This window comes from Morone saxatilis, unplaced genomic scaffold (genome assembly GCF_004916995.1).
Source record: "Morone saxatilis isolate NCDOM2014 unplaced genomic scaffold, NCSU_SB_2.0 Contig5, whole genome shotgun sequence".
Lineage (NCBI taxonomy): Eukaryota > Metazoa > Chordata > Actinopteri > Moronidae > Morone > Morone saxatilis.
The window spans coordinates 12040512-12053615 of NW_023340095.1; the positions used below are offsets into that span (position 1 = coordinate 12040512).

The 13104-nt window shown below is 42.4% G+C and overlaps 1 protein-coding gene across 3 annotated transcripts in view; it reads left to right on the forward strand.

The window, feature by feature from the left end:
- fmnl2a (formin-like 2a) overlaps nt 1-13104 on the forward strand; it is a 52515-nt gene that overhangs the window by 32651 nt on the left and 6760 nt on the right. For all 3 annotated transcript variants that reach the window (XM_035676911.1, XM_035676910.1, XM_035676912.1), the window contains exons 7-23: nt 3125-3233; nt 3463-3539; nt 4503-4596; nt 5966-6040; nt 7177-7287; nt 7531-7680; nt 8064-8165; nt 8496-8817; nt 9062-9256; nt 11143-11267; nt 11354-11553; nt 11783-12017; nt 12109-12177; nt 12268-12348; nt 12441-12570; nt 12659-12822; nt 12933-13034. In XM_035676911.1, the coding sequence (XP_035532804.1) occupies nt 3125-3233; nt 3463-3539; nt 4503-4596; nt 5966-6040; nt 7177-7287; nt 7531-7680; nt 8064-8165; nt 8496-8817; nt 9062-9256; nt 11143-11267; nt 11354-11553; nt 11783-12017; nt 12109-12177; nt 12268-12348; nt 12441-12570; nt 12659-12822; nt 12933-13034 (2341 nt within the window). The remainder of the gene's footprint in view (nt 1-3124; nt 3234-3462; nt 3540-4502; nt 4597-5965; nt 6041-7176; nt 7288-7530; nt 7681-8063; nt 8166-8495; nt 8818-9061; nt 9257-11142; nt 11268-11353; nt 11554-11782; nt 12018-12108; nt 12178-12267; nt 12349-12440; nt 12571-12658; nt 12823-12932; nt 13035-13104) is intronic.

Below are 13104 nucleotides of genomic sequence, written 5' to 3' on the forward strand. Positions count from 1 at the left end.
ACACACACACACACATAAAATCCCCCTGCCTCATTGTACGTTATACCTCCCTGCTAGCGCTGCCCAGTTTATTTGTCCCGCTGTCTGTGTCGGGGATGTGAATTATTTGTACTGCCAGCCTCCCCTCCTGCGCTTCAGACTGAATTCTCCTTTTCCTTGGAGCAAATGGGTTTTTCTGCACTCATTGTTCTTGCCTCTGTGCCTGTGTGCTGCTTGTGTGGCTCCCTAAATGCCATTCTGTGCAGAAGCTAGCCTAGTTTTCTACAAGAGCCCTGTAAAAGCTAAGGCTTTTACTTGGCTTCAGCCACTAAGTAGATAAGGTACTAAAAGTCTTCTGTATTTTGGATGCATCATCTGTGAGATACCACACTAATTATGAAGCATTTGCTCTGATCTACTGTCAGGGATTTTATAATTCTTTAATGTCCATTATACAGAATCTTTGTCCCTTTATTGTGTTTATCTCGCTTTAGATTAGCTTTAACTAGAATAATGTAAACTCAAGAGCTGCTAACAACTGTGTGTCAAATTAAGATTTGCATGTGTCTTCTTCAAACTGCCATCTTTAAGGACGCCGGGGACACTGAGCTGTCCAAAGTGCTCTCAGATAAGGCGGTATGTGTAAAGAGCTACATGGATTTAGCTAGAAATATGTAGCTGTGTTAGACCTGTATTTTATAGTGTGTAGTTATAGCTGTAGTAGTTGATGTTGTTCTTTGGTGTTGTTTAGAATATGCTCTGTTTATTGTGGTTGTGGCGCTTTGAGAAAATGGGCAGGAAGTTTTTTTGTATTCATGTTTTGTAACCAGGACATTAAATCCGGGACAGCTCAGAACTTTGACAGCACCTCTCACCTCTCTTCCCTTCCTTATGGGCGTATTGTCTTCTTGGGGTCATTTTTAGTTTGGCACTTAAATGTGACAAACAAATAAATCAGGTTGTTCAATTCAGATTCAATCATCACCATACTGTTTCCAAAAAGTCATTTTATGCTTTTATTGGAGAGACAGCAAATGAGGGACGCTGAATAACGTGTGACATGGGTACCTGGCCAGACTCAAACCAGGAATGTCGCTGGTACATAGTCATCCCCTCAAATCCTTAGGTCACCACAACACCCCAACATATCCCTCCATATCTAAATAAGCCAAACAACAATACTATTCCAGCACACACCAGGATACAAGGATCGACACTGCTGTACTACATTTAAAACAAAACCACTCAAATATCTCAATCCTGCTTTTATTGTGGGAAATCCTGTCTGTATAATACAGTATCACAGACATAAATGTTATGATGAAGGCTCTTTCTCATTAGCCACCTGAAAACTATTGTATTCCCTTCCTACTTTCATTTCTCTTTTTGATTATCATCGCACTCACAGGCTTTCAATCTGGAACATTAAACCGTATCTGTATCTTTATGCTTGTTCTCTATTTTACTGAAACCTTATTGAAGTTATATTCCCTCTTCTACTGTTTGTTTTTCCTGTAAAGCCCTTTGGATTAACTGTGTTCTAGTTAATGTGTTATATAAAGTTTAGTTGAGTAATTTCTGACAAGTCAAAACAGGTCAAGGTATTACATTTTACTGGTGTTGTGTAATCATTTATCATTAGGGTACCTTGGTTTGAGATTAAGAAATATTGTTACTCATTTCCTCTGTGCGGTGCCACGCCCCAGTTTGGATGTTGATTAATCAGGAGAGGAAAAGCCCTGGATGAACTCTTTTAGAGATTATTTTTGCTACTGTGTGAAGCCGGCGCTGCAGTTCTGTCAGCAAGTGTCTCATGAATTGACTGCATTTATGTCAGCGAGTTTGTTTTGCACCCGGGCCGGCACCACATCCCGCTGTACACGACGTGTAGAAAACAACAACAACAAAAAACACTCAAACTCACATAGTGAATGTTCGACACACACTTGAGCACAAACACAACATTTGTTTTCCAGCTTATTTCCGTGTGAACGTGCCTAATTAAAAATAGTTCTATGTTTGTCCTTAAACCCTCTAGCTTTTTTTCAGACTAACACACCATGTTGTGACTCACAGAGGAGTCACGGCTTCAGGCATGAACGAATCGGCGTGTCTATCAGTAGCCCGGAGACACATTTTTCTCCAGAACCCGGGCTGGTAATTGAACCTCGTGACAAAAGTCTGAAAATAAACCGTTTTGCTCTGACTGGCGCTGCATATTATTCAGTAATACTGCTGCTCCAGCATTTCTCTTCTTATTGTGAGAGCTGCACTGGGAGAAAAGCCCTTGTTTTTGTCCACATAAAGCTGCACAATCACTGTGCTGCATGCAAATGACTGGCTCCTATTGTGTTAGCTGTAAGTGATATCTTTGTGAAGGACATAAAATTAAAACAATTGAAAGAGTGCATCTTGAGGCCTCTGGTGAGGCTGTAGATTATATGGCCTTTGTGTGTGTTAGTGTAATGTGGTGTGGCAGTTTAATAGCCTCCCTATGTGAAGGAGGTGGCGTGTGATGGAGGCTCATTTACAAATGGCGTCTGGTTTTTCTTATTTATCCAGTCCTCTTGTGTTTAGATGCTCATAGACTCAACACTTCTTTTAGTAAAACAGTCCTCGTTTCCTTTTTTTAAAAACACTTTTCAACAGAAAAAAACAGCACAGTACATCAACGTCATTGCCAGGCAGCATTATGACATACACAACATTCATATACCAACTTCATATTATAGATTATGGACAAGGGGGCATTACACTGCACTCCACATTTTGCATTTACGTTTCCATGTTTGATAGAGTGTACAGCAAAGGGAAGGTAAATTACATTTTGACAGTAGGGATGACAGGGAAACCACCAACCATATGTGAAAAATCTTCTTCATTTTGACCATCTTGTGATGTATACATCATTTTTCAATCTCAGTAGGAGAGTCACTTTTTCCATTTCATGGATCTCTTTTACAATTTCAAGCCAGTTATCTACTGTAGGTGGATCGGTCTGTAACCGTTTACGAGTGATTGCTTTTTTTTGCTGCTACAGTAATTTTTAGGAGATATCTGTCATTTTCTGTTATTCCTTCTGGTATCTCAGCCTTGTTTGCTTTTATCGCTGAATTGTTTTTGTCATTTCTATCATTTGATTTAGTTCCAACACACTGCCGAGCCGGAGAACTCTGAAAAACTCCAGACTGGTCTGCAAGAAAGACGACGTCCACGTCTGCATCATGTGCCTGCGTGCTATTATGAACTACCAGGTCAGTCCTCGTCAGTCCCTGGAGGATGTCCACTCAGGCCGCATGTCCCTCTAGATTACAACACATTTATCTAACTGAAGCCAAATTCAATTTGTTCCACTGCTAGTTCTGTGTTTCATTTATTATGCAGAGGAATGCACCGCTTGCTCTTTCTGTGGCTCCTCTTCTCTCTTAATTAGCTTAATTTGTCTCTGTCTTACTCCCTCCTGTTTGTTTTTTCAACTTCCAGTATGGCTTCAACATGGTCATGTCACACCCACATGCTGTGAATGAAATTGCACTAAGTCTCAACAATAAAAACCCAAGGTAAGTTCGAACAAAAAGCTAACAAAATTGACTAAAAGTGATGTTTTGCAGATTCTTTGCCCTTTATCTACATAAATACCTGGATGTGCTTATGTATCTCTTTGCTAATAAAGGCAGATAATAAAATATTTTTTGTACATTTGGAGCTTAACAAGTCTAAATATTTTACCAACAAAGACCCAAATTCATAATGGAACATTCAGAGTCCAACATTAGCCTCAGTGCACCTGCACAGTCGGATCCAGAGTGAGTGTCTTTGTAGCTCAGGGGCACATTCATCCCGACAGACGGGTCAGGGCGCCGTTGGCACACTCCACTACACTGGCAGCTGCTTACTGAAACAGCCAGCAGAAGGACTCACTTATGTGTGTGTGTGTGTGTGTGTGTGTGTGTGTGTTTTTACTTCATGCCCAGAGGTTTAAGGATTTCCTCAAAAGTGGATGTGAAACCACTTCGCATCACCTGTCACATATCATCTCATCCAGGCAGAGAAATCCTCCATGAATGAGAGGCAGAGTGGATGCACAGGATGTCGCTGTCCTGTGTGCTCCAAGACACACACAAACAGACAAACACAGACAAACACACACACAGAAAACACACGGATTAGGCCTGAACCATTATTTTTTTATACCTGCCTTTTAATCCAGTGGATAAAATGAAAATGTGGAGCTTTCTCAGGTTGTGACATTACAAAACAGTTTTTTCAATGGGTTATTTAAGACAGACCTTTATATTCTTGATATTTCAGCATAATAATCCATTTTCTTAAAGTTGTGTTGTTTTAAAAACAATTTTAAAAAATGTTAATTTGCATAAAAACCGCAATAGATCCGCTCTACATGGAGGTTTCAGCATGGGTTTTCCACTTTGTTTGTTCCGTGTTTAAGTAGAGGTTTGCTGCAGCGCTGGCACTTGTCATTTACTAACCATTGCTGCCTTTATTTTCTCCCTGTTTTACAGAACTAAAGCTCTGGTCTTGGAGCTCCTGGCGGCAGTTTGTCTCGTGAGAGGAGGCCATGAAATTATTCTCTCCGCGTTCGACAACTTTAAGGAGGTACGAGCTGCACAGAGAGGGGAAGTGGGGTCTGAGGAGACGAATATGTCATTATAATTTCGACTGTGCAATTTCAAACAGTGACTCATCCCTGGAGGAATGCTCCACCGGCAGATGTGAGACCAGCAGATTCCTCATTCCTGCAAAGGGGATTGCATCTAAGAATGAGCTCTTTTGTCCGTAGATCACAGGCAGTCGTTTAGCTTCATAACACAGGAGCTTTCGACATCCAGGGAAACAGTTACATGTGTGTCAACTGGATTTGGCAGACACATCAAAGTTCAGAATAGCAGAGAGAAAGATGTAACAGACAGCCTTGCCTGACCCTTGCCTGGGTGAGGTATTCCGGCTAGCTGGAGAAAAGAGTGGGAGGTTTATGATGGAGTGGGCGCTAACAGCCGCCCCATTTTGTAGCATACGGCCCGCAAAAATGGGCCGACTGCAGTTAATGCAATATTTACACCCCTGAATGAAATATTGAGTGTTGCTCTCAGTGGCGTTGGTGGGAGAATAGGGCTTAGGGACATCATAGCTCGTCTAATGAGATGCAGGTTCGTGTCATGATATTGTAGGCAGCGGGAAGCATTTGAGGACACATTTGTGTATCCTTCTTACAGAGTTTAGTTGTTTATTTTTCTCTTTTAGTTAAAAAGTGACACTTTCACATGTGGCGTCATTAGATCTAGTTTGCTAAGTGACTTTGATATAGCGTGTTTAATGGAGGGGCTGCAGAGTCAAACATTATTCAGAGGTTTTTGGATACACACGCCCCTCCTCTTTGTTCCTCCCTTCCTTCTCAATTCTTTATCATGCTCCATCTCCCTCATTGCCCTCCAGATGAACCGTCTGAACTGTAGAGAATCTCTTTTCATCTCTCAGTCTCTGTTCTTCTCTGTCTCTCCAAATTCTAGTTCAAGTAGGTTTCACTGGCAGGACAAAAAAACTATATGTGGTAGAAAATGTACCACAAGCCATATGGAACACAGATGCACTGTGTACATTCTTGGGTGGCTTTATATAAAACCGAAGAATCATTCAGCAGCAGTTCATGAATAACTGATTATAGTAATTATCACCCTCTTTCTCTGAGGTTAAGGCGAGCTGTGATGTATTTAGCAGCTAACGTCATTGACTTTTCATCTTCACCAAATACTGTCGATAGTGAGCATTCATTTCTACTCTCACTGTTTATCAGCAGCGCAGAAATTAAAGCTGAAATCAGGAATATAATGTGAAATCACTTAGGCAGTGTATTTCCATGGTTTGTGTGAATTATGAGCAGTGTCATTTATGCATAAATCACTGGGGCTACACTCTCTACACCTGGACGCCAGTAAATACAATAAGTGAGATGTGGTTTGTTTTGCAGGTGTGTATAGAGACGCAGCGGTTTGAGAGGCTAATGGAGTATTTCAAGAACGAGGACAACAACATCGACTTCATGGTATGTTCACACACACACACACACACACACACTAATGGCTTATTGATCACGCTACAATTCCTTGAAAATCCTACATCACCCGGCAAAAATGCAGATAGCTTGTGAAGCTCTTTGAGCTGAAGAAGCCTTGAGTGAATGCTGTTTGTGTAAAGCGTTTAGAGGGGCAGCAATTAGGAGTAGCTGGTCCAGAAGTGATCAAATAAAAACATGAATCATAGTTTTCAGCCGGTTAGAAATACAGATATTATTCAACGTGTGTCCTCAAAAGCAAAGAGACTGATTTTGCCTCTGCTTTCATGACACACACTCACAGGGCTATCAGTCTTCGGGCGAGGCCTCTAATTTTTCTCATCACAGCAGAAACTTCAGATGTGTGGTGCAGTACATCAAGGAGGAGTAGCCTTAAGCGTGGAACCTTAACCAAGTCTGTCATTTCCAGGCCGAGTAGTGCTAATTAGCCTGGCAGATGAGAATGAAAGACACTGTGAAGGAAGTGCCAACTTATACATTATTTTATCCAGCGTGTGTGTGTGTGTCCATGTGAGTAAAAACCAACAGAGGCTGTGTTTGAATAGGCATTCAGTAGGACTGCCCACGGTCCCCTCTGTAGGCTTTCAGCTGACTAAAGCAAACAGACTTTGTCAAAGCTGCCATGTTGCACTGAGACAACTGAGCTTCTTACCAGAAGTTTATCAAGCCAGTGTCAGGGTGAGGAGAAGTGTGAGTGTGTACATTAGACGCTGTGACGAGCTCCACCCCCCCACTCTGTTTATGCAGGCTTCCATAAAGCAGCTGATGTAGTTGAACCGGGTGATTTTGTTTGTTGTTTTTTCAGATCCCTTTTAATCTGCCAGATAAGCTGCTCTGCACACCAAGCAAGCACAATAATGAGGATTTATACACACAGTTTTCGTGGACCAAATTAAAAGGAAACAGATGTGACAATAGGCATAAAACCATTTCATGAAAGTACCAGGCTGTCTTACAAATAGATTAGTCTGTTAACACATTTTTACCTTGAATTGTCATCAGCTCGTTTTGATCTCATGGACATGTTATTTTCTTTTAATTAATTAAATTAATTAATTAAAACCTCCTCACCTACTAACTGTATTTACTCTGTTTTTATTCCCTAGGTGGCCTGTATGCAGTTCATCAACATAGTTGTGCACTCAGTGGAGGACATGAACTTTAGAGTTCATCTACAGTTCGACTTCACCAAACTGTGTCTGGACGACTACTTAGACGTGAGTTGGGACATAATGATGCAGGACAAAATGGACGGACTTGGCTCTTAATATTCAGCCCAGTCCAGAGCATAGGTTGTCATTACAGCACCCCTGAGACAGAAAAGCAGTCAATAATGGCTTTTAATTACCTCATAAAAATTTCTGTAAATCCATAAGTGAGATCAATGCTGGCCTCGGAGAATGAGATGTCACTCTTATCATCACGGTATCTGTTTTTTTGTGCGTGTGTGTATTTTCCAGAAACTAAAGCACACAGAGAGCGATAAGCTGCAGGTTCAGATCCAGGCCTACTTGGATAATGTGTTTGACGTGGGAGCCCTTCTGGAGGATGCGGAGACCAAAAACGCTGCCCTGGAGCGCGTGGAGGAGCTGGAGGAGAACATGTCACATGTAAGAGGCCTCGACTGTTGATTCTGATCTCTAAAATCCACAAAATGGACTCCTTAGGATGTTGATGGCAGTCTGTCTGAAGCTCTGTCACACTTGCTTGTTACCACACAGTGCCCTCTCAGAGTGGGATTACTATGATCTCATGCTGGCCCTTAACTGTCAGCCACCATAAAGAGACTGAGAGGGCACACACACATACACGTTCACTCTGCAACATTCATAACTTTAAAGTCCTCACAGTGTGTTTTAATCCAGAAGAATATATACAAATTAAATGCCTTCCATCATTGCCCCACGGATCTCTTTGCTGACATATTGAGTTAGATGTTGTCATAGCAATGAGTTCACGGCACTGTGTGACCCTTTCCTGGCTATTCTTATAGATGACGGAGAAGCTGCAGGACATGGAGAACGAGGCCATGTCCAAGATCGTGGAGCTGGAGAAGCAGCTGATGCAAAGGAACAAGGAGCTTGAATCTATCAGGGTCAGAATCCCGCTCTGAACATTCACATTCATCTTTTAAGTTGTCATTTAAGCACACACAGCACCCACTAAGTACAAATAGAAAGGCAATACTAAAGTGTTCCATAAGATATAGAAGTGTTTCATGGACAGACGAGGGAAATTCCCATCCCCACAATAGATATTTAAATTGTATGTTTTCCATTTTTTTAATAGTAAATGATTCCTCTGTTCCTAATTTAAATTAGTACACTAGATTTTTTTTAGTTGCCAAAGTTCTTGATCAGCTTCATTGTTCCTCTTTAAGTTTTTACAAACCTTAAAACCTTGTTTCTGTCCCTCTCCCACTCAGGAAGTCTACAAAGACACAAGTTCGCAGGTACACTCGCTGCGACAGATGGTAAAGGAGAAGGATGAGGCCATCCAGCGGCAGAGTAACCTGGAAAAGAAGATCCACGAACTGGAGAAACAAGGCACCATCAAGATCCACAAGAAGGGAGACGGTGACATCTCCATCCTGCCCTCGCTACCTTCCGGTGTGGAGCACTTGCCAGGCGCCGTGATGGGAGGAAACAGTGCTGCTGTCGGTTCAAACCACGTGGGAGTCGTAGGGGGCACGTCTGCTACCCCACCACAGCCTCCCCAACCCCCTCCTCTGCCAGTGAACGGCACATGTAGGTTTAATACTCCAGTTTATTAGCGTATAAACTGTTAATTGTGAAATGCAGAAAGAAGAGAGAAGATGGGAGAGAAATGTACACATTTTGAATGAAAAAAGTGTCAAGTAGTTAATGTTTTACTTTGAAAAGTTTAGCTATTGTAACAAACATCAGCTTTAGAGATGTACAGATCATGGAGCTGGGGACACAGGACTTGCCACCCCCTCTATTTTTGTTTACCATCTCTCCTTTCTCCCAGTGTCAAACGGACCATCATCGGCCGTTCCTGCACCAGCAGCTCCCCCACCTCCGCCACCTCCCCCTCCACCTCCGCTTCCTCCCCCAGGGCCGGCCTCGTTAATCTCAGCACCTCTGCCTCCTCCGCCTCCTCCTGCAGCCCCACCACTGCCCGGCTGTGGGACGCCCACTGTTATCATGAACTCTGGGTTAGCAGGTAAGGTCATCCAGTGGAAAAATCCTATAGTGGGTATAGCAGTTTATGTGTGTATTACATGTAGGAAATGGAGGATTTGTTGTTACCTGAACTTCTCTGCTGATGGCTATATATAATAGTGGTATTTTTACTTTTTCTACACATATAAGGACATTACAATATTAACAAGGGCATTACAGTTTCACTTTCCACAATAAAGGCAGTATCAGAACAACAGATAACCATACTGCCAGTAGCTCCGGCTGCAACTTTGCTTGCTTTGTCTGAGCTGAAAAGGAAATCCAGCTTTATTTCGACGACTTTCCTCCACTACAAGCGTTCAATGTTAATGCCACTTTAATACTTCCTGCAGCTGCTTCACTGTAAAAGCTTTTCTGTTACTGAACATGTGATGAAAGCATAGGCTCGAAGCTCCCACTGGGGGGCTTTTACTGTGAAGCAGCTGCATGTGTGCGGGGAACAGTGCTGAGTACCACAGACTGGCTATGGCTTGTTGCTCAGTAAAGTTAAAATCTGTATTTATATGTTTTTCAAAGGTTCATTGGATGGTGGACCAGAATTAGATATTGCTAAATTATTACTGAATTATAATGTTGAAGTTGCTGAAAATGCAGTGTGAAATTATTTTGATCTTAGCAACAAACCAACCAACAAATTAATTCATTGTTTAAAAATAGTTTAAACTAAGGTTTCCAAATCCTATCAAACTTACTGTCAGGCATGCTCCTGCTCAGATGATGAGCATTGATAAGGCTGGACCCTTATGTGACTCATTGAAGCAGACTCTATAACCGGATCTACCTCTACTGTATTTAGATGTGGGTGTACATTCCCGGGTATGTATACATGTGTAAACTCGACTATTAGAGTCTAGTTACAGCCTTCCTGAAAAACTTGAAATCTAGAAGTCAGAAAATACAGTGACGCCAGTTTTTATTGGTTCCACCAGTCAGTGAGATCCTTTACTTTACCTTGTGTGATTGAGATGTGCATGTGTATGCTTTCTCACTAACTCTTGCCAATTTCGTAATGATTTGTCTTTGAATTGTTTCTCTTTCTGCCAACCAGAGGGACCCATCAAACTTTTCTGTAGGTTCTGCTTGTCATGTTTGGTGTCTCTCCCCCCCACTGTTCCCCTCCTCTGTCACACATTTTGAAAATGGTATTTTCTGTCTCTGAATCTCAGTATAAAACACGTCTACATCTCTCAGTATCTCTCACAGTAAGACTTTCCGTGAAACACTGAGATGATTTTAACAAGAAAGAAAATACCAAATTTCAAAATTCTGCATGGTTTACCTTCACACGTTGCTGTAGTTTTGTTTGTGTGTGTGTGTCTGTGTATGAATTAAGTGTATCTCCACATGTATCTCCAAGTGTCGGTTGCATGCTGAGACACAATGACCTGCTGTGGCACGCAGCTGATAGAAAGTGATAGGCAGTATGCAGAGCTGGAATGCTGTTTACCTTTCCCATGATAGCCCTATCTTTTCTGTCCCTGCCTGACACCTCGTATGTGTGGGAAAGCAGGGTGGCGTCTCAGTGTTCAGCTTCAATGAATCAGCCCTGCTGGCCACAAATAGCCATAATCTGTTGGATAAAGTAGTTTGTCACCAGGCCAGGCAGGAAATCCTTACCATAGGCATACCCTGTGGCCTTATTCTCTTGCCAGAGGCTAACACGCTTCACTCTGCTTGAAGTATCACCAAGTTTAGTTTAAAGATAGAGAGAAATCAAAACAACTTGAAGTATATTGATGTCATACCCATGTGCGTCACCAATCCCAGTTACCTGTCTGCCCTCTCACCTGCATGTGTGTGAATGTACGTGTGTGTTCTCTGATGGTAGATAGGGACGCTGTGCTAACTCTTATGTGTCCTGTGTAGCTGTTAAGATCAAGAAACCCATCAAGACAAAGTTCTGTATGCCCGTCTTCAACTGGGTAGCCCTGAAACCAAACCAGATCAACGGGACTGTCTTCAATGAGATTGATGATGAGAGGATACTCGAGGTAGGTGTCTTCTCTCAGTTAGCAAGTCCATTTCTTTTTTCCACGATTAGAGAAAGTGAGCTTATTCTTTTCTTGCTGTCTCTAAGGACCTAAACGTGGACGAGTTCGAGGAGATGTTTAAGACGAAAGCTCAGGGCCCGGCAATCGACCTCACCATGACCAAGCAGGTCAGTCAAAAGGGGCCCAACAAGGTGATGCTACTGGGCTCCAACAGAGCGAAGAACCTGGCCATCACACTGAGGAAAGTGGGCAAGACTCCCGAGGAGATCTGCAAAGCCATTCAGATGTAAGCCCCCCCTCAAAATAAAACAAAAGACCCTAATCCTACTGGGTTTCTTATGTTTGAATGAATGAGACTTATTGTTTTGAGTGTACTGTATGCCAGTATTTGATGAATGTTATTATACAATAACATCAGTATCAGTAATTGTTTCAAGACCTTAAGCATATGTTATCAAATGCTGCATGTAATTTACTTTGTGTATCTCCACCTGCCTGCCTCTCCCCTCTTTCAGCTTTGACCTACGAACTCTGCCGGTGGACTTCGTGGAGTGTCTGATGCGCTTCCAGCCTACTGAGAATGAAATTAAAGTCCTGCGGCAGTTTGAGAAGGAGCGCAAGCCACTGGAGAGCCTGACGGATGAAGACCGCTTCATGATGCAGTTCAGTAAAATTGAGCGGCTCATGCAGAAAATGACCATCATGGCCTTCATCGGCAACTTCTGTGAGAGCATACAGATGCTAACGCCGGTGAGGACTATCATCTCTTTGACGCTATATTTCGAGACTAAGAGATTGGCACTGAACGCCTTCTCATGCCATCCTCTTTGTTTCCTCGCAGCAACTTCATGCCGTCATCGCAGCATCTGTGTCCATCAAGTCATCACAGAAGCTGAAGAAAATCCTAGAGGTAACTGGGTAATTTGTGTCTGGATTAAACATGCTGTTAAATGAATGCATGGTCTCCTTTTTCACATTCTTGTTCCTTCTTGTTGATCAGATTATCTTGGCTCTTGGAAACTACATGAACAGCAGCAAAAGAGGGGCAGTGTACGGATTCAAGCTGCAAAGTTTAGACTTGGTAGGTTGCCTCTTTCTGCCTTTTAAAGCCTTGTACTTTTTACTCTTTACCCAAATTATTTCTAATGTTTTGTGTTTTTTCTTTTAATTTAGCTACTTGATACCAAGTCGACGGACCGTAAATTAACGCTGTTACACTACATAGCCAACGTGGTAAAGGAGAAATATGCGCAAGTTTCTCTCTTCTACAACGAGCTGCACTATGTGGAGAAAGCTGCAGCAGGTGAGATGTATCCACATGTTCTTGTTTGTCTTTTTACCATTCAGTGCAGGGGCGCACGTGTTACTCACACTGTTGCTTGTGTCCACAGTGTCGTTGGAGAACGTCCTGTTGGATGTTAAGGAGTTAAACAGAGGCTTGGAGCTGACCAAAAGAGAGTACAGCATGCACGGCCACAACACCATGCTCAAAGACTTCATTGCACACAATGAGAGCAAGTTGAAGAAGCTACAGGATGATGCCAAGATTGCACAGGTAACATGAGCACACCTGGTTATGTAATCTGCTCTAGTGCCTGGTTTTTTTCTAACTCTGTTAAGGGTGAAGGTTAAATGTTTTCTAAGCACACTGCCTGTCTTTGAAAGGATGCCTTTGACGAGGCAGTGAAGTTCTTCGGGGAGAACTCCAAAACAACGCCGCCCTCCGTCTTCTTCCCTGTGTTTGTCCGATTTGTTAAGGCTTACAGGGTGAGTTGGACAATCATCTCTCGCACAGTCACACAAAACCAGTTGAAATCTATCTATCCATCTATCTATC